Below are 23,696 nucleotides of genomic sequence, written 5' to 3' on the forward strand. Positions count from 1 at the left end.
ACTATTTTATATAGAAAATATACCATAGTATGTTTGTAAATATCATTTCGATAGACACAGTTCGATAACGATTGTATTGTTTTTTTTTTGTGAAATTCTACAATTTACCGGGCTAAAATGGACGATCTAATCGACGATTCGTTTGACGATGTATTGGCTTCCATGGACATGCCCACGGCTCCCAAGTTACCCAAATTGCAGGTCCCATCAGAGTCGCTAACCTCAAGCAATAGTAGCAGCAACGTAGCTGCAGGTTCATCCAAGTTGCCATCAAATCCGCACAGTGTTTTGGTTCATAGTAAACAAAGGGGAAATCCTATTCTGAAATCCATTCTAAATGTGCCTCTGGAGTTTCGCGATGACATTGTGCCCGATTATGTGGTGGGCCGCACATCATGCATTTTATTCCTATCACTCAAGTATCACAATCTCAATCCCGATTACATATGTCAGCGTCTAAAAGCGCTGGGCAAGATGTACGAGTTGCGAGTCCTGCTGGTCCAAGTGGATACACCGGAGCCACACAATGCGTTAAAGAGCTTAACACGTATCTCATTGCTGGCGGATTTAACCATGATGCTGGCATGGAATGCAGAGGAAGCCGGCAAAATCATAGAAACGTACAAACAATTTGAGAAGCGTCCGCCTGATCTCATCATGGAGCGTGTGGAATCGAATCCCCATCAGAAAGTGAGTTGCTCAAGCACTTACTTCTCAATCATAATCGAATTTTTCTCTGCAGCTTGTGGCAGCGCTTACCAACATCAAGCCAGTGAACAAAACCGATGCAGTGACTCTATTGCAGATCTTCGGAAATCTTGAGAATCTTATCAATGCCAGTGAGGAACGGCTGTCTCAGGTTATGGGTCTGGGTCCACGTAAAGCTAAGAAACTGTACAAGACGCTGCATGAGCCTTTTCTTAGCAAATAGTCGCTAGTTACTGCAACAAGTTACATATTTATTACATTCATTTATACTTAAGCATATCCTTAGGTATGTACACATAAAACCCACACAAAAAATATTAAGAATCCCCTTCTACTCGCTTAGTTTCCATATCTTAATGGTGCCATCGTCACTGCAGGAGATCAGTTGACCTGGCGTCACAGGATTCCATTCGACAGCATTCACATCCTGTTCGTGTGCACTTTCCTCGGTCGTTAGCAACTCAAATGTGGGTTCATCCCGTTTGGAATCGCTTGTCTCCTTGAAGATGCGAATGCCATCATCGCCACAGGCGCTAGCAATAAGCCCAGTTAGCTTGCACCACGACACATCGTAAATGGCACGCGAATGCTGCCCTGCTATGGTGCAGACACACTTCCATACGGTTGTTTTGTCCGGTGTCGCAATACCAGCTTCATTGCCCGGCGGATACGCTCGCCAGATCTTGAGCGTAGCATCATCGCTGCAGGACACCAAACGATCGCCATCGGCATCAAAGTCAATGCTCCACACTGTGCTCGTGTGCGAGCTGAGCGTAGCTGTGCAATCCCAATCGCTGTCTAAGGCACTTTCGGCAAACATTTTGATGGTATTGTCATATGAGGCAGAAGCCAAAATCTCGAGTTTTGGATGCCACACAACACGCTTCACATCCTGCGTGTGTGCGTTAAGTACAGCGGCGCATTCAAACTCATCATCGCCAGCCACCTCCCAGATCCACACAGATTTGTCGCGTGAACAAGTCGCCAAGAGGCCTCCACTGCGTGACCAACTAACGCTCTTCACCTCGTTCTCATGGCCCTCCAGGGTGGCATTGCATTCGTGCTTGGACCAAATGGCGGTAGTGGCATCGAAGCTGGCCGAGGCCAAGTACTCACCACATGGCGACCAGCGTACCTCGCGTATTGTGCGCTTATGTCCATCGGACAATATGGTTTTAGTGCTCCAGCTGTTCCCAGAGAGGGACCAAACACGGATGGCTTTGTCCTCGCCACACGAAGCGAAGCTGTTGCCTTTCGGATGCCAGGCGACTCCCCAGATGCGCCCTTTGTGGCCTTGTAGTGTGTGCTCGAGTATTAGACGACCCATGGCGAATTTGCTACGATTTGATAAGACAATGTAATTCTTGAGCTGTGTGTGCTTTAGAGATGGAACATTGGCAGCGATAGCACGCACTAACGATGTTTATTAAATTAGTGTTGAGCAACCTCTTATGACAAAACCTCAGCTATATTTCAGTATTTTTATACCGAAAATAAAAATTTACACATTTTACAGACGGTTTGCGCTTATCACGAAACATTCCGATGCTTGGCAACACTACAAAGAAAGCTGTGTATTTATTTCTTGTGTTGTGGTTTTGCACTTAACAAAGTGCGCTGCTGATAAGAAAATGAACGGCCTAATTGTGTTTAATAGTGCCAACGATGTCGTCTATCAGAACCTGAATGCAACATTAACCGACAAAATCTGCAACATTGCCATTGCCCAAGGTTTGTTGCCAGCTACAAGTCGAACAGCAGCTGGAGCTGCCCTGGACAGTAATGTATTATTGCAAATCTTTAGTCCAATCATCAGCTCGCAGCGAATAATGCATTGCCAGTTCGACAATGCTTATGCCAGCTTCCAGTGTGAGAATGATTTCAACTTGGTGTTTGGTGAGCTCTTGGGCTACAGCTTCCTTAAGATCGGACAAATTGAGATCGAGCAGTTGACGCGGCAATTGGGCGTGGCCATGACACTGACACGCTACTGCTATGGTGCCAATTTATTTGGTGCCCAGGCCGGACATATGCAGCAGGAGTTGCTGACCCAGTGCTTGAACTGCTATGAGACACAGTTATGTCAGGAAGAGCAAGCTTATCTGCTGGAAGCGATGCCCAAGCTGCTCGTCAATCCGGAACTGAAAAGAACCGTGCACGTGACCCTAGACGCCACGTTGGAGCAGCTGCGTCAGACAGGTGGACAGCAGCGAACCCATGCCATGCTCTTGATATCCCACAAACTGCTGGCATTGAACAGCACGCGCCTGGCGCTTCCCTTGGCTCCTGCTGATTTGCTTTTTCTGGCTATTCTGGCGCGTGCTCTGAATTCGCAGCAAACACAACGTGCAGTGGCCGTATTCCTGCAAGGCGTCTCCCACGATCCGAACTCTGGTTGTGTGCCAACCATAGTACATTTCTCGCGTCTTCATGGTCACCAGGTGCTGTTGCAGCTCATTGAGTATGGCCACATGCCGCTAACCAGCAGCATCTACGACACCTTCTTTGTGCTACAAAAGATTGTTGCCGTGCAGCAGCAGGGCGATGGTGATGCACTGAAGCCCGCCTATGAGAGTCTCGAATCGTTTGTAAGTCAAACGTTGACGGCTCTTAAACGTTACCTGAAGCAGAAGCATGAGGAGCTGGAAATTTGTGTAAAGAAGTTCACAGCACGTTGGGAGAATCTGCGCAAGATGTATGTGGAGTTCTTCAAAAGCTACGAGCGTGAGCTGCTCGTGCGTATCGAGTCCAATCTTCCGGCATTCGTTGAGGAACTGAAGCAACTTTTCACTCTTTCGCTTGCCTGCTGCGACAGCGCCAGTAATCATCAATTGGATCAGTTGGCCGACTCGGCGGCTGTGGTGGAAGCCAAACTGCTCGAATTGGCAGAATTTCTGGCCGTGAAGGCGGCGCGTAACATCTCAATTGATGCCTATCTGGAGGACTTTCCCGGCCTGGTGCATTTTATGTATGTGAATCGCAGCACAGGTCAAATGTTGGCGCCTGAACTTCGTCAGCTGAATCCACCATCGAAGCTAGTGCCTAAGTCAAAACTGTGGCAAATGGTTGCGTTTACACGGGGCTATCTAAAGAAGGGCCAGACCACTGTCATGTGGAAGGATCGCACATTCCATTACTCGTACTTTCTATGGTTTGAGGACCTATCGGGCAGTAACTTAAAATGTCCACTCGACTTGCAACAGCATTTCCTAGCCACTGGCTTCGGTGGCAATGGCAATGGCAATGGACAGAAACCAACGGCTGAACCAGGCGCCTTGCCCATGGATTATTATAGTGACTTGGTGGAACTGTGCTTCCCCAAGTTGTCACCACAGAAGGTGCGCGTCTATGAGCTCTACTGCATCCACTTGGGACTCGTAACGGCAACGTGTGCTGTGGAGCATTCACGTCGCTTGGTGGCCACCATCAGTGATTTGGTTGGCGAGGAGACATTTTAAGTGACACAGAATATCGTATTTTACGTATTAGTTTAGGCTTAGTCAAAATTCCATGCCACACACGATGCTAGTCAAGTTCTTTTGGAGTTATTTACTTGTACTTTGGACATTCATTATTTATTATTTAACAGCTGTAGGCTTAAGAATAAATTAACCAACAGACAAACTAAGAAACGCTTATTGGGCTTGCACATTTTGCAGTTCCTTCCATTTCTGCTCGAAGAAGGATTTGCGAGCTGTCAGCGGCATTGTCTTCTGGCGCAGCAAAAAGTTTTCATTGCCCAGGGCTGTGTAGGTATCATCGCCAATCAGATGTCTCAACGCAATGTTCTTTTTTAGCTGCTTGTCGTAATAACTGATGCCAGCGGCTACATATTGTGGCCCCAGGGCGGCTAGTTTTTTATCGATATCGGCGTCGGTAGTCACTTGATTAAAGTCCTTCATGAATGACCAGCTGCCAATGCCAAACAAGCCCAAAATGCCGTACATAACGCAACGCACCTATAAGAATGATTAGCAACCTTCTTATAACAATAACCAATCCATTCAACTTACGCTGCCATGTTTTGCAAAGAGATTAAGATGCATATTGAGATAGCGTCCTAACGTGTACACCATAAGGAAGCTCACGCTGGGGAATACCGAGTTCATCAGCACACGATGCGTCTGCAGCTGGAGTATCGCTTTGCTCAGACCAAACACCTGCTCATCCTCGGTCAAAACGATTGCCTCTTCAAGCAGTTTGCCGTTGTCGGAGCTCCACTTGATTTGTTGATCGCGGAATCGAATGTCGGCGCGCTTAATCTCACCAATGCTATTGTAAGCGTAGTTCACGGGAATCCCTAATGCACCGCCAAAGCGGAACTTGGTAGTACCCGCTTGGAAAAGGTCAAAGCCAAAGACCGTGAATGTTTTAATAAACTTCGCTTCCCGCGGATCTACATTCAGTTGCTCCATAGCTTTGTGCACCCGTTGCTCCACTGCTGGTGGCACTTCGCGTTCAATGCCATTTCTGTAATTCAATTAAATAATTTGATAAACATTGTTCCATCGTTCTGTCCTCGTTCGCTCACCCACTGATAGCACTGCACAAATTGGCGGTAGTATTGAAGTCCAAAGGTGTGTGGCACAAAGTTGGCCACACACAGACCAATTGTCGTTGTGCCAGCTGCAAAAAAGACAAGCTTTCGTCCTGCCTCCGTCTTAAAATAACTGAAAACTCCGCCACCGGCTTTTCTTTGCATTTTAGCTGTTTTGTAACCAATCCAACCCAAGTGTTTCCTAAAAATGAGCTTTTTAAAGCTCTTAATTGTCAGGTGTGACCACAGCAACACTGAATTGGACTTTTAACAACTCAAGTTCTTGTAATGCACCTTGGCTGGCTACACTTACATGGAGTCAGCTTGGCAGTTCTTTAAAAAAAATTGGACATTCTAAAATAAACGTTCTAATAAAACCCTTTATTTATTCCATTAGTGTATCTTCTAACAGAGAAAATATTTTTATTGAACTTTTCAGTATTTTTATACTAAAAAGTATATATACGCCGATAACGATCGCACAATTATGCGGTAAAAATACTGTAGAATTAAAAAAAAATTGCCTAAGAAATAGTTTATACCCCAGAATACTGTAAAACACAAATTGTGCGGAAAAACAAGAGAGCGTCTGCCCACTCCAGAACAACCGGCATTGGATAGTTTTACCTGTTGGGGATATACATACATACCTGTTGGAAGGGATTCAAACTACTATGAAAATCCACAAGATGTATGTATGTATGTAGGTACTATATATTTATGATCTCGTGAAAATAACGGGATTGGTAAATTTGATGAAACTGAAAAGTTTTCGGTGAACGAGTACAACTAACTGCCACATTAATTGATAAATTGGCAATCTATTATTATTTGGCCATCCGAAATATAAACTCATTTGAAGATATGAAAAGCGCAATCTGGGCAACTCTGTACACACAGAATAACGAGTCTTTCCGTGCAGCGGCATGGAGCCTGTCTCCAATCTCGTCAATTGAAGTGAAATGTTGGCTTGTTTGTTCAAACAAACCAAAAAAAATTCTGTCTAGCTATACTGATATAGTAGATTAGTATATTTTTTTTTCCTCAGGTTCAAATTTACAACACTTGTGCTCTGAACAGTGGAAGGCATGTTTCACAACAAACCCAAATTTTATTCACTTATCCCCATTCCTTCTGGTAAAAAAAAATTGCCAGAAGCGTTCCAAATTCAAGGGTTACAGTAGTTGCAACGATGATACGATTCTATCAGTGCTGCTAATTAAAAACTTGGAAATCCCTAACCTACTAGACTGAGATCCGCTCCCATTATGGAGACTGATTATTGTTAAAGCATAGGGTATTTTGGAGCAAGCACTTTACATTAAACTATATTTAAACCCATCAAAGAACAATGTTCAATGACATACTGTTTAATACATATATATATATATATATATATATATAAAATAATAAAACAATATCAAATCGCTTTCTTTCATTATAAACAGTTTTATGTCTTAACTGAAGATCGACATACAATACAGTCGGCCGATTTCTTCTAGGTACAACATTATTAAAGCTTACATTTAACCTATTTGCTGGTTGTGCTCTGTAACTTAATGTCAACTACAACTATATTATTTCTGGCGTCTTTATGCCGCCACCAACGCCCCAACCTATGCTCCTGACCAACGGCCACATAAAGTTTTGTGCCATCTGCATTAAACGTCAGACCATTAATGAAGCCTCCAATCGATATACTATTCATCTGCTGAAGTTTTCGTGCATTCGGATTTGCTTGCCAAAGCCTCACACATCCATCGCAGGAACCTGAAAAATATATACAAGTTGCAGTTACATTTGATTTCTGATATTCTGACTTTTCGCACCTGTCGCAATCAGATCCGTGTTGACCACCACGGCTATTGCTGTTATCCAGTTCGCTACAGCATTATCTCCCTTCCCATGGGCTAATTGTGTTGTGCAGATTGGTTTCTTTTTTAATGCGCTCCACAGACTAATTGCACTGAAATAAAAAAGGGACAACTTAATATTGTGGAAACTATTTGAAGAGAAGTATATTTTACCCGTCAACGCCGCCGGATACAAAATGCTCATCGTTGATCAGTTTGACACACTCAATGCCATCTTTATGTCCGTTGTATATCAGTTGCGACTCCTCCGTTATCTTCCAAATGCGCAATGAGCAATCAGAACCGCCAGCAGTAATTGCTCTCTCGCGACTCAATGCATCTATACTTGTGACAGCCGTCTGGTGACCAAACCTTCAGACAAATTACAGTTTAATTAATATCAATAACTCCATTTGCAAAGCTATCTTTAACTTACAAGCTCTCCACATAGGCCAATTCATCCAAAGACCATATTTTCACTGAACGATCCTTGGCCGCTGAGTACAATTCATGCGTTCCCTTGCGAAAAACCAATGCAGAAACATTATCCCTGTGGCCTTTAAAGGTTTTCACATGCTTCATTGTCTGTGGACACCAGATCTGTATGTGGGGACCGCCCTCAGCAATAGCCATGAACTTCATATCACTAGACAGACATATGGCAATAACATGGGATCTTCGCTTCTTGCCGGTTTCGGGTTCCTCGCGATGCGGCAACACATCGCATTTCCCCAGAACTTTGCCACTCTCCGTGCACCAACGAAGCACATATTGCGACTTTGCGCCAGCATAGAGGTATTTGCCATCCGCACTTAGGGCAAGAGCACACAACGGCGTGTGATGGAGCTTGTGTTTGAGGTTCCCTTCTATGATGCATGATTTAATGTTGCCAGCAATGTTGCGTCTTAATCGCCCCACACTATCCAGATACTCAGTCTGCAGGCGTTGTTCGATGCTTTTGCTTAGCTCCCGATCTTCAGCACGTTCCGCCTCCTGTCTCTCAATCTCCGACAAATATTGTTTGGCCAAACGCAAACGTTTGTCTTGTGGTGTTTCAGCTTCTTCTGCTTCGTCAGCTGAGAAGGTGAGTGCATCACCGCCCACATCACTGCCATACTCATCATCATCACTGGCGATTTCCTCATCATCAACTTTGGCTCGTCGTTGTTTTTTAGGCGGTGGAGCTGCTGCATTTTGGGTACGTTTCCCTGGTTTTGTGACGCCTTTTTTTGCTTTTGCCGCAATATTCTATGTTTTGAGAGTGCCGTCAGTATTGTTGGGCTGTAAATTTCGATGTATGATACTGACCTTGCGTTTTTTGTTGGCTTGTTTAGCCGCGCCTGGCTTTAAAAAAAAAGACGAAGACATTTGTTTAACTACTTTTTTATATTCAATAAATTTAAACACTAAACAGGCCCACGTGCATGGAAAGTAAAATTATCGGTAACACTGTCGATATATTAATGTTGACAAAATTTATTTTAAAATCGATGTTATCGATAATTTTTGCAAAAAATACCTACAGATATTTTAAAATTATTTATAACTAAATTTTTAATACTATTTTTTTTTAAATCAAAATAAACAAATAACAGAAGTCCAAATAATTTTTATGTGGAATGGTATACATTACCAAAACGTATAAGAATTTGCGCGAAATTTTAAATAGACATACATAACAAGTAAAAGCATTTTTTTAGTGGCTTAAAAAATACATCAATATGAGATAAATACATCAACATGCGCATACATCGTATATAATTTATACTTCAGATTATTGCTTTGTGAAGAAAGCTCAGAGCTACGATGTTTTGTCAAAATATATAACCAACCATTACACAACACTTTAGTCGCGCGCCCCTGTGAATTGAAACTTTAAAAAATTAACAATGTTAAGAAAAAAGTTGTAGGTTTACAAATAAAAGACAATTATTTTTTTTTTGAGTAGTTATTTTTATTGAAATTCAAGTATTTATATATTTAAAATAATCAGATATACAAGGATTAATAACGAATAAAATAAAATATTAAATTCAGCTTTTGATTTATTGTTTCAGATTAGCAGATGTACATTACATGATATAATGAAATATAAGCTTGATTTGTGTAATTGTATTTATTCTCAGGTGTTATAAAATTATCACAAATTATGTATACTTATTATTTTTCCTTTTATTCGTGTAAAATTAGTTTTATTTGCATTACCGTTAGAAAATAAGTTAAGTGTTACGCCCGTAGCGCTGCCCAGGCGGGGCGGTGTTTATACTGAAGGTTGTGATGGGTACCTACAGAAAAGAAAAACGCGCTTCGATCGATCACACGTCTGTAAATTGTTTAAAACTAAGTAACGTTCTAAAATAATTTGTAAATTGCTAATTAAAAACTGATTGAGAGTAGGAATATATATAGTAATGTATGTAAGTGCCTCTTCCTCATGCTTCTTTACATAATGGAGCAGAGGCCCGATGTTTCAACACCATTTTGAACTTTCTTAGTCTTCTTTAATGTGACGTTTCGTAACGCTGGCTTTTGTTCTATGATCGGCTCAGGATCAGCTTCAACTGCAGCAGTTGGCGGCGGTGTTGTCGACCTTTGAGCAGTGGGCGCTGTCGCATTCCCGCTGCTGGAAGTCGTTGACAATGCCGGAGCTCCCATTGAAGGTACCGTCGCTGTATTTGAACGCGAAGCGGCACTATTGTTGCTATTGTTATTACTGCCGCTGGTGCTGTTGTTGTTGCTGCTGCTGCTACTGCCGTAATTGCTGCCAATCACCGATATTGAACTAATGTTAGCAGGTGGTGCATTTGTGGAACTGCTGGTGGCAATTTTGGGGACAAACATATTGCCTCCACACAGAACTGGAATTGTGGAAATGGTTTCTATTGAATTATTCTGCTGTTGTTGCTGCTGCAGCTGCCCATCGGTATTTCCAGAGCCACCAATTACACTGATTGCAGACACTTGCGAGTCCGTTGCTGCTGCTGCTGTTGTTGTTGTCGTCGTTGTTGTTGTTGAGGCACTATTATGACTATTACTACTTGTATTCTTAGTTATATTTATTTTTATTTTATTAACTATGCTAGCCAAAGGTAACGCTGGAGCCGGTCCAGCTGCGCTCAGATTATGTGTCTCCTGCGGATTCTCACCATTAAAATCAGCCTCGGATGACGTCCCCGGCGCTGGCCCAACTGGCTCCAGTTCAAGTTCATCCTCATGAGCCGGCATTGAGAGCGATGCAACCGATGCTGGGCGCTCTATAGTTGCTGGCGAGGCAGATGAATCAATCGTTTGCGTTTGTGTTTCTGTTCGGAAGACATTTAAATTAATAGGATTCAAAATGAGGATTTGAAACTGACAAAGTATTCATTTGCGCCACTTACCACTGCTGTTAATAGATATCTCATCTTCAGGAAGCGGTAACAATGTCACCACTGTGCCCACATCTTCGAAGTCATCGTCTTCATCTTCGTCGTCGTCTTTTGGCTCCTCCTTGATCTTGACATTGAGTAATGGAAGCGGTTCCTTCTCAACGTATGTATCAAGATCGGTAAAGGGAATGTTTGGCTCCTGTATCTCTACATCCACATCTGATTCATTAGCATTCTCAGCCTTTTGGTGCTGATCGTTTTCCTTCTCTTTTTGCAGCCCTTGCTCATGCCCCTCTTCGGTGTTTAGCGCGGATGCAGTCTCCTTCTCTTTCTCCGAATCGACATCTGCTTCTGTACGTGACACACTGACCGGAACGTATTCCTCATCGTCATCATCATCGACGATCTCTGTTACACTCGGTTCTTCATTGGGTAGCACAATAACATCATCATCATCGTCATCCATCAAGGTTTCCGATGGATTTTTGGCATCATCTGTAAATGAATTAGTAAATAAATGTTGAGTTCTAATGGTGGAAATTGGAAATTGTAATCTTTCCCTACAGCAAATACCTCACAAAACGATTATTACTGTTCATAAAAATCAGGTTTTTTTTTTATATTTTCTTATGGTTAGCGATACTTACTTATATCATCCTCAAGCTTGATTAAAGTATCCATAGCATTGTCATCACTGGCACTAAGCATATCCACATCACCATTAGCTGAGGGCTCGCTGACAACTGGCGCTGGTGGATTTAGGGAGCTCTTATAGTCCTCATAGCATAGAGGATGATAGATTTTGTCCTCTACACGAATAGCTGAGCGCAGATGCCACTCTTCCAGCTCCTCGTTGTAAAACTGCTCAAATTTCTCATGACACATATCACAGCACCGATCAACGTCATCCGTTCCGGCCGCACAGCTGGGCATAGGCGAGTCCATAGAACGTTGCTGCGACACCTCGTCGGCAGCATCGGGACCAAGCTGTTGACCCTGCGCCTCCAAAAAGTTCTTTTCGCGCTCTTCCACGTCCTCGATTTCCTCGTATTGTCGCCAATCAGTGAGATCATAGAACCAGCGCTTCGATGTTGCCTTACGCGTGGAGTCACGCTCACGGCGATTCTGTCGGAAATGCCAATCTAAATGCTGGCTGTATTTGATAGTCTGTTCAGGTGGGAAGCGCACACCGCAACTGCTGCACTGCATGCCCAAATAAAGCGTTGCGATGACCGCTGTTTGGCGCGTCTTGATGGTATCCGGTTTGTTTAGATCGATTCGTTTGATGGGCTCGCTAGGTGCTGCTGCGGGAACAGGGACTGCTACTGCAGGAGCTGCGTCTTTGTTTGAGCTGGATGTAACCTCCAATCCAGGAACGCTTACGTTACTCGTAACTGGAGCCGGGACTGTGGAAGGTGCCCCAATAATGCCAGACGAAACGAGCTTCTGGAAAAGCTCATCGATATTGAGATTGCTGAGCGCTGCTGCAGCCGCTGGGAGCGACACTGCTGCATTTCCTCCTCCCGCGGGGGCTCCAGCTATTGAACTTGCAGTCGGCTGGTCTAGAGGCGTAATTCCCTGTATTGGAGCAGCTACTGGCACAGGTAATGGTGGAGGCTGTGGTGGTTCAGCAGGTGCATCGGTCTTGATGTACACCATATCTTGGACATGTGCTTTGCCGGCTTGAACACCCTTGGGTAGAGTTCCAAAACGTATAAAACAATTGCGTCCACCATTGAGCTTCATGCTTTTGGGCAATCCGCCGTATTCAAGCTTCTGCAGCTGTCCGTCGAGCAAAGCGTACAGAAAGCTGTCTACAAACTGGAGTGAATGCTGTTCGGCACCCAAAAGGAACGTCTGCTGCCGGCCATCCAGGAAGAGTGGGACAATGGTGTGGGCATCCACAATCATGTTGATCTTGCCTACAACCAGATCACGGCGCACACGTCCAATGTCCACATTTGGTGGAGGTCCTTCTGCCTTCAGCACATGAAGTTTGTTGCCAATGGGCAGCGAAACGGGAGGACCACCAAAGTAGATTTCGTACCAGTGATCATCGATGTAGAGTTCACGTGAGGGGTGGCCAAAGCGTATGCGATGCAGTTGACCTTCCAGTTGAAAGGGTTTGTAATCATCATTGAAACTTAAGGCTAGCGGCTCATTGTGATCAATATAAATAGCCCGTTGGCCATGCTGGAATCCAATCTCGTGCGGCTCATCGCCATCCATGAAAATAACAGCCACTTGATTATAGAAACGTATCTCCTTGCTGCCCCCATCAATGGTTATGCTACGCACCATGTCCGCCATGGGATTATCCAGCGAGTTAATGGCTTTGGTCATAGCAGCCGGTGCCACATTCGGCATGCCCATCATTGTCGGCGGCTGTGGTGGCGGTGGCACTGCAGATTGTGCTATAACCATCGGAGGATGTTGCCAAGGCGTGCTTCGAAAAGCACCGCCAGCTGCGACATTTGCAACAGGCATACGTTTATTGTTGTTATTATTATTATTGTTATTGTTGTTTTGAGACAACTGCCATGCAGCACGCTGTGCAGCGGCTGGATCCACCTGCTCTCCCCACTTGCTTGGCTTTCGTCGCTTGCCATCCCGCTTTGACTTGGATAGCTTGGATTGTGCCTGAGCCTTTTCATTATTTACAAGATGTTGTTCCTCGTATCCTCGAGGATCGCCGTCGCTACGTGGTGAACCAGAGGCATGATTCTCGTTGCCCTTTAGCTTTGGAATACGCTTGCGTAACACTGCATCACGAGCTGCATTTCGATCTGAATCCTCATCATCGGCGGCATCGCGTCTGCGATTGTCCTTCAATTTGCTGCTCTCGTTCATAGCCACCACCTTAGTGACTAGATCTTTGTATTGATCCTCATTCATGCCATGATTCTCAAACATCTCCTGCGCTTGACTCAATATCGTGCGCATTGTCTCATCGTGCGCCTCCTGCGAGTCATCGTTGGGCTTCAATTCTGCCAGTTGTTTGAGACGTTGGGTTACAGGATGGTCTTTCAGTTTTTCTGTATGTGTGTGCAAAGTAGTTAGGTTGGGTTGAATTACAAACACTTGATGTTCTAGGTACTTACCGCCCTTGGAGAGCTTTTGGTTATTGCGAGCAGTTGTTGCAAGTTTGGCGCGGAGTTCATCCAGCGATGGTTTTCTGTGGGAAGCTTTTGCAGATTGCTAATAGAAGATAATTGAAATCAAATTTAGTCACAAATAGGAATTTATAAAGTAAATCTGGCTCACCTTATCAGAATCGCAGTTATCCATAGAGTCATCCTCAACGACAATTACACTACTGGGACCAATCGTAACTGGTTTGCCGGGCAACACTCGACGCAAATCGACATCCTCGCTGCCAAAGAGTCTGGAAACAGTTCATAACAATTAATATGCAAATTACAATAATATAGATAGTAATGATATAATATTCTTCTATACTTACGCATCCAATTTGGCTGATTTGCTGCGTTTCTGCTGTGGCTGTTGGAGATGTTCATCTTCTTCAATGTCATCGTGATCTAAGGGCAGTTGACCAGCTGAACGTTTCTCGCCGCCAACCTGCGTCTGAGCAGGATTCATCAATTTGTTAATTGACTGTTGCAATGAAGAAGAGGGTGCAGGTGACGGTTGCTTCACGTTGGGGACGTCAGCTGTTAATGGTGGTGCGATGGTGGTTGCTGCTAGCAGTGATGCTGTTGATAAATGCGCTGTAGATTTTTCTAATTTATTAAACGGTTTTTGTATTTTGAACGACACTTTTGTGGGCAATTTGGAGGAACTGTTCGATGCGTTGGAGTCGCTGCTAGCGTTTGTTGTGCCGGTGATGCTGTTGCTCGATTCTGGATTAGATGTTGCTGACGGTCTGCCGATTGTTATTACCGGAGGCGGCGGCGTCGCTGGCTTGGCCAACGACAACGAGGCAAATGGCCTCATATCGACGTCCATTATTTGTGCCTCTAAATGCGGCGTCGTACTGGAAGCAGCAGCAGCAACAGTTGCTGATGGACGAGGCCCTGGTTCAAGTATTTGAAATGTAGCTAGAATTGTTTTAGGCTTCCAACAAACGATTAAGGAATTTTGGTTGTGCCAAACGAAAACTATGATATTACGAAAAATGACTCACGGCCTAATTAAATTAAGAGTTTAAAATTAAATAAAAAAAAATTAAGAAATTAAGAATTAAAGTGATCAATATTTTAGGGCATCAACAAACACCAGGCACAGCAAATGGGCTAGAAAAATTAGTGGGAAATCATAATAAAGAAACAATAATAATACTAGAAGATTTGATTTAGATCCGTATAGGAATCGAGTTAGATTAACAAAAAATAAAATAAATTGAAAAATAGTAAAACAAAGTGCCGTTCTACAAGTATAAAAAATAATAAAAATAGGTGTAATAAAAATAATATAATATATACGTAGATATTTAAACAGGTAAAGTGTGAGACGTATTATCGGAGGATTGTATTATGATAATACAGCTACAATACACTTAAATAAATATGAGTTTGTTTATGAAAAGTTTTAATATTAAATAGGAATTGTTTAAAAGTTTTTTTTAGACGTTAACAACAACAATTTAAAAACTGCAGTCTTTATTTCTTCTTAGTTTTTATCAACTGATTTTTTTATCAGGTACAATTGCATCACAGTTATTTATCGTTTATCACGGATCATATGTATCTTTAGTTTATACAATTACACAAAGTAAATAGACTTAAAATTACACCAAAGGCGACACCTGGCTAAGTTTTGCATTATTTTATGTAATTAAAACAACTGGAATGCAAAAGGTTTTAAAACACTTTTTATTGGATTTGTTTTCTTTTTCATCTTTTAGTAAGTTGATTTCTCTTGTTTCTTTAGTAAACTTCAATATATTTCTTAAGTATTAAAAAATGTTCTAAATATGTTATTATTAAATAATATTGAGTAAAATTTTGAAATAAATATATATAGATAAAAATAGCCACAGAAAATGTGCCGAGTGGAGCAACGAGTGAATAAACTCACCAATTATTTGTATATACTATCAAACATTTCAATATGAAATTCTTCTGAGACAATGCCAGGATTTCCAACAGTTGAAATATTACCAATGAATATTTAGTAGCAAGTTAATAAGCTTATCAACAATATCAAATGTTCATAGGGATTTACAGCGTATCAGCTTTCTCCGTATTCGATTTGCTTTCATGTGTTTAAGCTTACGTTTTGCAATTTACTTACAATTTGTGGACAACTGAAGGTTCATCAACTGCATGAATCGGATATATGCAAATAGTTGCATGCGATTGAAAAACGATCAACACACTCCCACAACAACCCCTCCTCCCCATTGACCTTGGCCAGGTGTGAGCCCATGGTGCCGCCAATTTGGTTTGTAATTTCTGAATATTTCAACTACTTTGTCATTTGCATGCCTACGGGTATCGATTTCGATTTCGCTTTCGATCTCGACTTGGCTGTTGGCTAACAAATGTGAGATTAGAATTAAAAATGGTTTCTTACGTTTCTCTAAATCGATTGCGTTGAGTGCAGTATCTGGCGTTGTTGTAGCTGCTGCTGCTGTTTGGATCTTCGCTGCAGTCGCTGTTGATGGTGCTCCTTGTCCCGAGGCCACCTCTGGTGACTTGCTTCGTGTTACGCTGCGCATATCCACATCTTTGTAAATGGGTGAGCGACTGCGGGAACGTTGATTGTTGGAACTGCTTGGCTTGCTACTGGCACCATCACGCCTTGACGATGACGATGAAGAGGATGACGAAGATTTGTGTGTGGCATTACGCTTTGATTTTGCCGGTGAGCTGGCTGGTGAACTGCTTTTGCGCTTCGAAGGCACAGGCGATCCGCCATTGTGGGCATAGCGTTCGTTTTGCTCCTTACTCGATGGCTTATCACGTGAGCTTGATGACCGCTTAACAGGCGATCCTCCGGAGTTGCTGCTTTTATGCCTACCATCGGAGCCAGACGACGATGTCGATGCCGTGGAACTCTTCGACTCGCTACGCTTGCGACTACTGTTTCCACTGGACGAACTATGATGATGGTTGCTGCTGCTGACGCTCTTGCTGGACCGACTGCTGCCCGAGTTACGCATTGGAGATTTGCTACGTGAGCGACTAGATTTGTGTGTTGACGATGATGAGGAGGAAGATGTTTTGTGGCTCTCCAAACGCGGATCAGCAGTGCGCATTGGAGCTGCCATTTGCGACGATGGTTGCGACTGCTGCTGGCGCGCCAGTCGTGGATCCCTTTGACGCACCGAGCTCAGCATAGCCGGATTAACCGGGTGCACCTTTGGTTTATTCGCAAACGGCTGCAATAGCCCTTATCGTTAGAGCGTCCGATATTTGGGGAAAGTGATGAATAAGTACTTACCGGTTGTTGTCCAATTACTGGCGGCATGCCACCTGCAACTGCAGGTGCCATGGGTCGCATTTGACGCATTCCGCTCGGATACATTGGTGCAACAGCAGCTCCAGTTGGAGCTATTATGGTCTCCATGCCAGGTGGTCGCAAGGATGTTGTGGGAGCTGGCACCGTCATAGGGGCAACTGAAATGGCATCGGTGGCCTGGCTAAGTTGACGCTCCTGTTCCTTTAAATGCAATTTAGTTTGTTCCAATTCCAGTTCAAGCTTTCGTTTCTTTAGCTCCAACAGCTCCCGAGTCTTGGCCTGAAGAATCTCCTCCATGTCGCTTTGTAATGTGTTGTTCACAGGCATTGACACCATTCCCTGTGGTTCCACAATATGTTTAGTTATTTGATTGTGTGCTTTTCATTTAGTACTCATATTCAATGGCTTACCGTCTTAAGAAAATCGGGATTCACGTGTATGGCCGGATTGACGTGTATTTTTGTGGCCTGACTTGGTTTAGCTGTGATGGGCCAATTGTTATCGAGGCGTTTTACTTTCACATCCAGCGCATACATCTTGGAGGCCGGAAATACCTCGTTCCAGGTCTGTCGCAATAGATACATGCGTTCTCTGACCTTTTCCAAGACCTGAGACGGCGAATGTTGCACCTAAAAATTCCAATGGAAATAACACAAGTTTGTATTGAAGTTGGTATCAGTTGTTTGAGAGAATTAAGGTTTTACTTTAGGACTTACCGATTCGAAGGCGTGGAGAAAAATATTGACTATACATTGCCCAAACAGCTGGACGTAACTGCTTTTCACATTCTTAATTATTGAATCAATTAAATATAGTATGGGCAATTTGAATTCTGGCGGCACCTGTTTGATTTGGTAAGATAGGTAAGAATAAATAAAACATAAGTTTCTGCAACGTCGCTAGCGGAGTTGTGTGAGGACACAGATCAATGAGACACATCATCAATTCACAATGTCCCGATCACGATTGACAACGACGACGATGACGAGAACGACGACGACGACAGCTGATGTACACAGATGAATCTCCATGTTATTAAGGGAAGTGGGAACAGTAGATTAAAGCCAAAAATTAGCAAACATCTACAGTTGCTACCAAATTTCATTAAGTGTCATTGAATAAACCGATATCTTGGCAAACAATAAATCCGATTGTGGCAGAAATCAATAAGTATAAATATTTATTACGTATTTATACGAAAATGCGCAAAATTACATTTTTTGAGTGTGTTAAAATTGTTATAGATAGCTTTAAACTCATAGTCTTAAAAAAAAAAAACTAAAATGTGTACAACAATGATGATCCTTTAAAATTTGTTTCCTTTGTTTTGGCCAAATTGTTTTTGATGTTCTCTCTTTTTCTTTTTCAACAGAAATCGCTGCTTGTTTTTATTGGCAGTTATTATTTGTCAATGTTTTTGTATAAAATAAAAGACAACTTCATCACAATTGTTTAAGTATTTTTTCTTTTTATTGCAATTTTCTTTTCTATTTCTTTTTTGTGTATTTTATGTACTTCAAGGATAACGAGGATAAGAAGAAAAGAAATATTAAGTAAACGCAACGTCTTACCTTGTAGAGGATAAATCAGTCTCTGCTTAAAATCCAATAAAAAAAATTTCAAGTGAATCACACATAATTTCGATTTTAAATTTTATATATCCTAAACCAACAGACAATTGTAAGATAATACAATTTAATATCTGTTGGCCGGAAAAATTTTTAAATGGCAAGAAAGGATGATGATTGAATTATGCAATACATTAAATTGTAGCATTTTATGCTGCTCCATCGTTGACAGAAATGGAAACCTATCACTAATTTGTATATCGAGTTGATCGATCGTCAACAATGCTGTAATTGTTGCTGTTAATTATTAATCGAACGATCGAAATTATTGATATTTTTTTAAATCAGAAATGTGATAGACCTAAGGCCACTAATACATTTTGGACATGGAGAACATGAGTTAACACAACTGCCGATCGGGCGGTGTTCGTTACGAGGTCTCGGAACACATTTTACACTTTATGTATGTATATGTATAGATGCCTGTTTTTTGTTTGTTTTTAACTGTGTATATCTGTGTTTGTAGCAGTTAATTAATTAGTTTTTAACCTGGCTGATGTGATATTCCACCACGCGCACGATAACTTGGGCATAGTTGATGTTCTCCTCTGCGAGCATTGTGAGCATATTGATGAGCGGCTTGCTATTGCAATTCAAATCCGTGAGACTTGATAGATACTCTTCGCCAATGCGGCGTGCATCCTCTGGATATGATTGGAATAAACTCTCCATACTTGGGCGTTTTGGTTTTCCTCCCAAGATTCCCCGATTCCAATCTATTTCGTATCACTTTTTGTCGAGCGATTTACAAAATAATTGCAGTTATTAAGCTGCAAAGGAAGAGTAAAAAATATGATATCAGTAATCTTATAAATTTGTTGATGTTTCGATTTTTCATCCCCTTAAGAGTATTTGTCACATTTTGTGTTCATGCAAGCCGAACACACACATAACTTTATGATGTATACTTAATTGTTGATGTGGCTTCGTTGTCATAGTAAAACCAAAAAACAACACATAAATAAATAAGCAGACAATTGAATGCATATAACACACACACACATGTATAATAAATATGTGTTTACACATACACGCTTCTCATGGGCGAACAATAAACACACAACAGCGGGGAGGGAACATTTTAGCAAAAATTCAAAATGGCGACCAACAGACAAGCAAACACGCATTATTTTTCACGTTAGCAAAATACACATTTTCGCTAATATTTTTTTTATGCACTATACGTTCAACACACCATTACTAATCCAAGACATACACTTTTCACAACAATTTTCAAAATAGATTTTATATTAATGGGTATTTTCGCATTCGCGGCCACGTTTGTACTGTACACGATTTTTTTCTTGCGAAAAACATTTGAATTGTAGGTAAAGCGATAGAATACATACCTTTTTATATTAATACATTTGTACTATTAGTTTAATGCACTTTTGCTAGGAAATATAATTATTTGAGCACTTTAAACTAAATAAAATCAGCCTTTGACAAATTTTTCACGTAACAAAAACTGGCGATGACAAACGTTTGTATCAGTGTGTGTGAACTAGCGTGAGACCTCACTTATGCAGTGTGACCCTGTTTTATTTTTTAATAAAATATACTAATACTGTTTTTTTAATACTACTTTTATAATTTCTGGACTGGTATTACAATTACCGTATTTGAAATCGGTGCAAGGATTTCATTTAAAGTGTTTTGTCGGAAGCATTTAAGTTTACGAAAACATTTTTCAGAGGCTGTTAAAAGTTGCAATAAATTTAATTTAAATAATTAATTAAATCTTTCTTTTATTTTAATATAAATTAATAATATTATATAAGAAGTCAAATCGAATTAAATCATAATGATTTTGATGATAAACGACTGAACCTTAGTTTCTGAATTATAGCAATTAGAGTGAAGTAACTTTTATGTTTATTACAAAAAAATGGATAAAGAGGAATTTCGCGTATTGATAAAATATTGTCTTTTGAAGGGAAAAATACAGTTGAAGTAAAAACCAGACTGCCCCAGGAAAATCAACCGTCAAGGATTAGTATGTCAAGTTTAGATGTTGTGACATTAAAACAATACATAAAAAGATTTTGAACGGCAGAAAATTGAAATTAAACGAAATATCAGATATAAAATGAACTTCTACACTATACATTCATGAATATTTGGGTATAGGAAAGCTTTGTGCAAAGTGGGTGCCACGCTAGCACACTTTTGAACCAAAACAACGACGAGTCAATGATTCCGAGTAGTGTTTGAAGAAGGTCAAGCGTAATAAAACCGAATTTTTGCGTCTATATGTGTCAGTGGGTGAAATATTCCTCCAAAATTACACACCGGCACATCGACAGTCATCCGAGTGGACTGCACATGACAAACCAGCTCCAAAGCTGGCATGGATCTTGAAAAAAAGAAGGACCATCAACAGCGAATATTACTTAACATTATTGGACCGTTTAAAGGTCAAAATCGCCAAATAAAACGACTGCATTTGAAGAAAGTGCTGCTTTACCAAGAGAATGCACTGTGTCACAAGTCACTAAAAACGATGGCAATAATCCATGAATTGATCCTCGAATTACTTCCGCATCCACCGTATTTTCTAGATCTGGCTTCAGCGACAATTTCCTGTTCTCAAAAGAATGCACGCTGGAAAGATATTTTCGTAGTATGAAGAGGTCATCTCCGAAACTGGGACGTACATATTTTGAAGCAAAAGACAACTCGCACCAGAAAAATGGTATCGAAAAGTTAATGGGTCGCTATAATCAGTGTATCACGCTTGAAGAGAATTATTTAAGTAATGAAAATTTAATTTTGCCCAAAAAAATGTGTTTTTTTTATCATTGGTCGGGGATTTTTCAATTGACCTGTTAAATAATGCAAAATATTTAATTTAATGCTTGCTTCAAAAAGTAGAAAAATAAAAAGTAGGTTTTTGTTTATTTTAGGTAGCAAAACATAACTGTCATTAACGTGAAAAATCGTATGTTAAAAGTGGCATCGTGATTCATGATTATGTGAATCACATTATAGTTGGTGAACGCATTCAGTGCTGAAATAAATATATATACAAAAAATACACACATGGTCACACTGGGACATTCATAAAATTTACGTTGTATATCGATTAACGAATATTAATACAGTACTTTTACTTGGTTGGCAACGCCGTTCCACCAACCAGCTGTTGATTGATAGGGAAAATTAAGTGAACGAGATAAATCGCTGATTAAGCGGAATTTAATTTACATATTGGACCAAAATGGATAGCAGCGACACTTACCTGCACAGCGCCTACCGAGTCTCGATAATTCCAACTGATCTACATCACGAAGAAACAATAATCAGAGCAGCACAGTCGCTCGACTGTCTAAACAAAACAATCAACTCAATTTTTGGCCGCATCGATGCTCGTTTGGAAAGAAATGGTGCCAAGGTTCAGCATATAAATGAGCGTGTCATGCGTGCGCAGGCGAAAATAAACGCGCTCGTTGGTTCGAAGAAATCAATCAAAATCTTTGCACCAGCTCGATTTCCCGCCAGCGCAGTTTTAGGCAAAATCCCGGCCACATTTCCGCCAGTGGCGCAAGACCTAATGGATTTCCCAAGTTCGTCAGCGACAACGACACCTAATCAACCACAGCCACGGCGACTGCAGGGACATAACAACGATCCTGATGCTGAACAAGAGGCATCGGGAACTCTTGATTCCGTCAGCTTCCACGTGCGTGGCGAGAATCAGCTTGTCATGCCGCTGCTTGCCGAGCGTCAACTCACGAATCGCACAGCCGGCTTGGGCTCTTTACCCGCGGCGGTAAAGTCAATGCCCGCGCTAATGCGCTTCAATTCCAACGAATTTGCATATACTGGCGGTAGAAGTGGCCAGCAAGATCTCAATGCCTGGAAGCGCACTTTGCCTCCTCAAAGCCACAAGCGAGCTATCCATAAACCGCCCAGATCTGCAGAGACAGAGCTGTTGGCGCCAGCGCCACATTCGCTTGCCCATGGCACCACCAAGCTTGCGACACCAGCTGGAGATTTGCGCTACACACCGGCTGCTTTGGCAGCACCTGCCATCGATGTGCCGCTTGATTTGCCTGATTTGCCGGGCATTGCTAATGACCTGCAATACGAGCCGGTGGCAGAGCAAACGCCAATTGCGCCCTCCCATCAATTTGCTGACGTGCCAGACGACTTGCCTGATTTACTTGGACTAGAGGAGCCCATGTTCAATGCGGAGAAGACGACGGACTTTACTGTGCAAGCACTGACGGCTCAGACGAATATGCCTAGGAAAGTGCCGCAACTGCAGCCGCCAAGAGCATTGGTAGAAGCTCCTCCTCCTCCTCCACCTCCACCTCCGCCGCCACCACCACCGCCTCCTCCGCCACCGCCTGCAACATTAAAATTGCCTAACGACAATGTGATAAAACCATTGTCACCATCAATTGAGACACCACTTAACATACCCGAATCTCGTGCTCCGCCTGCTCCGGATCCACGTTCTGAACTTATGGCTGCCATACGTAATGCTGGCGGTGCTCATGGTGGTCGCCTACGTTCACCAGCAGCGGCGCCCGTCAATGTTGATGCAGTGGATGCCCACAGCACAAATGATGCAGCACGATCTCGGGCAGGCGGACAGTTGTCTGGTGGGGATCTTATGGCAGATCTGCATAATAAGCTTATGCTTCGGCGCAAAGGCATCTCCGGAAGTCAGAATCCTGCGGAACAGTCGGGCAATCCATTGATGCGTCATTTGTCCAGGTTGATTGAGGCGCCTGTGAAGAAGAAGGGCAAGGGTTCGGTGTCTAGCGATGAGGGTAATTCAGAGGAGGACGATGCTTGGGAATAGTATATGGGAAAGAAATTAATTGCGACTAAATTAGTTCCAGCTTTGTATGTGCCTTGCTTTAAGCATTAGTGTAAATTATTAAAATATATTAGGCAGATCGAGCATTACATGTTTGTGTTTACACTCGAGTGTTGGCAATCTCTAAAAACTAAGCAATTTGAGGCAGTGTTGCCAGAGTCGCTTTTTTCCGTCAAATCTGGCTTTTTTCAAATGTCATTTGCTAGAAAAAATTTCTAACAGCGGGCAGCGAGAATTCTGTTTTTTTTTTTGTTACATAAATGCTTTTATTATATTTTTTTCTATATGGTCAAAAGTAGGAACAATATTTGATAAAGCTGTTTTATCGATGTCGAAGTCGATTGTATA

At 42.0% G+C, this 23,696-nt stretch overlaps 7 protein-coding genes across 9 annotated transcripts; 3 read left to right on the forward strand and 4 right to left on the reverse strand.

Annotated features, from left to right (window-relative positions):
- Positions 1-56: 56 nt before the first annotated feature.
- On the forward strand, positions 57-931 carry LOC132789399 (DNA excision repair protein ERCC-1). Its single transcript, XM_060797380.1, has 2 exons — positions 57-690; positions 743-931. The coding sequence occupies exons 1-2, from the start codon at positions 118-120 to the stop codon at positions 929-931; spliced, it is 762 nt and encodes a 253-aa protein (XP_060653363.1). The 5' UTR covers positions 57-117.
- A 108-nt stretch (positions 932-1,039) lies between these two features.
- LOC132789396 (probable cytosolic iron-sulfur protein assembly protein Ciao1) lies at positions 1,040-2,119 on the reverse strand. The gene has a single exon (XM_060797378.1). It carries the CDS (start codon positions 2,033-2,035, stop codon positions 1,040-1,042), a length of 996 nt encoding a protein of 331 aa, XP_060653361.1. The 5' UTR covers positions 2,036-2,119.
- Positions 2,120-2,226: 107 nt separating this feature from the next.
- Positions 2,227-4,420, forward strand: LOC132789392 (BLOC-3 complex member HPS1). The gene has a single exon (XM_060797374.1). It carries the CDS (start codon positions 2,340-2,342, stop codon positions 4,164-4,166), a length of 1,827 nt encoding a protein of 608 aa, XP_060653357.1. The 5' UTR covers positions 2,227-2,339; the 3' UTR covers positions 4,167-4,420.
- Positions 4,243-5,485, reverse strand: LOC132789398 (transmembrane protein 177). The gene is made up of 3 exons (XM_060797379.1): positions 5,244-5,485; positions 4,722-5,178; positions 4,243-4,667 (listed from the first exon to the last, which is right to left on the reverse strand). The coding sequence occupies exons 1-3, from the start codon at positions 5,408-5,410 to the stop codon at positions 4,344-4,346; spliced, it is 948 nt and encodes a 315-aa protein (XP_060653362.1). The 5' UTR covers positions 5,411-5,485; the 3' UTR covers positions 4,243-4,343.
- Positions 5,486-6,676: 1,191 nt separating this feature from the next.
- On the reverse strand, positions 6,677-8,547 carry LOC132792229 (U3 small nucleolar RNA-interacting protein 2). Its single transcript, XM_060801494.1, has 5 exons — positions 8,407-8,547; positions 7,535-8,346; positions 7,273-7,470; positions 7,075-7,211; positions 6,677-7,015 (listed from the first exon to the last, which is right to left on the reverse strand). The coding sequence occupies exons 1-5, from the start codon at positions 8,464-8,466 to the stop codon at positions 6,777-6,779; spliced, it is 1,446 nt and encodes a 481-aa protein (XP_060657477.1). The 5' UTR covers positions 8,467-8,547; the 3' UTR covers positions 6,677-6,776.
- A 593-nt stretch (positions 8,548-9,140) lies between these two features.
- LOC132788764 (uncharacterized) lies at positions 9,141-20,029 on the reverse strand. 3 transcript variants are annotated; one of them, XM_060796322.1, is made up of 12 exons: positions 19,867-20,029; positions 19,007-19,287; positions 17,606-17,731; positions 17,300-17,518; positions 16,872-17,228; positions 16,002-16,809; positions 13,930-14,500; positions 13,731-13,851; positions 13,568-13,664; positions 11,114-13,501; positions 10,479-10,961; positions 9,141-10,400 (listed from the first exon to the last, which is right to left on the reverse strand). In XM_060796322.1, the coding sequence occupies exons 2-12, from the start codon at positions 19,187-19,189 to the stop codon at positions 9,541-9,543; spliced, it is 6,213 nt and encodes a 2,070-aa protein (XP_060652305.1). In that variant the 5' UTR covers positions 19,190-19,287; positions 19,867-20,029; the 3' UTR covers positions 9,141-9,540. The 3 variants fall into 3 exon arrangements, with proteins under 3 accessions (XP_060652305.1, XP_060652307.1, XP_060652306.1); XM_060796324.1 differs by having other exon boundaries at positions 9,142-10,400; positions 13,930-14,179; positions 19,867-20,028; XM_060796323.1 differs by having other exon boundaries at positions 9,142-10,400; positions 13,930-14,194; positions 19,867-20,027.
- A 1,604-nt stretch (positions 20,030-21,633) lies between these two features.
- On the forward strand, positions 21,634-23,437 carry LOC132794438 (WASH complex subunit 1). The gene has a single exon (XM_060804895.1). The coding sequence runs from the start codon at positions 21,738-21,740 to the stop codon at positions 23,328-23,330; it is 1,593 nt and encodes a 530-aa protein (XP_060660878.1). The 5' UTR covers positions 21,634-21,737; the 3' UTR covers positions 23,331-23,437.
- The last annotated feature ends 259 nt before the right edge of the window (positions 23,438-23,696 follow it).

The sequence above is a fragment of the Drosophila nasuta genome, chromosome 3 (genome assembly GCF_023558535.2).
Source record: "Drosophila nasuta strain 15112-1781.00 chromosome 3, ASM2355853v1, whole genome shotgun sequence".
NCBI lineage: Eukaryota > Metazoa > Arthropoda > Insecta > Diptera > Drosophilidae > Drosophila > Drosophila nasuta.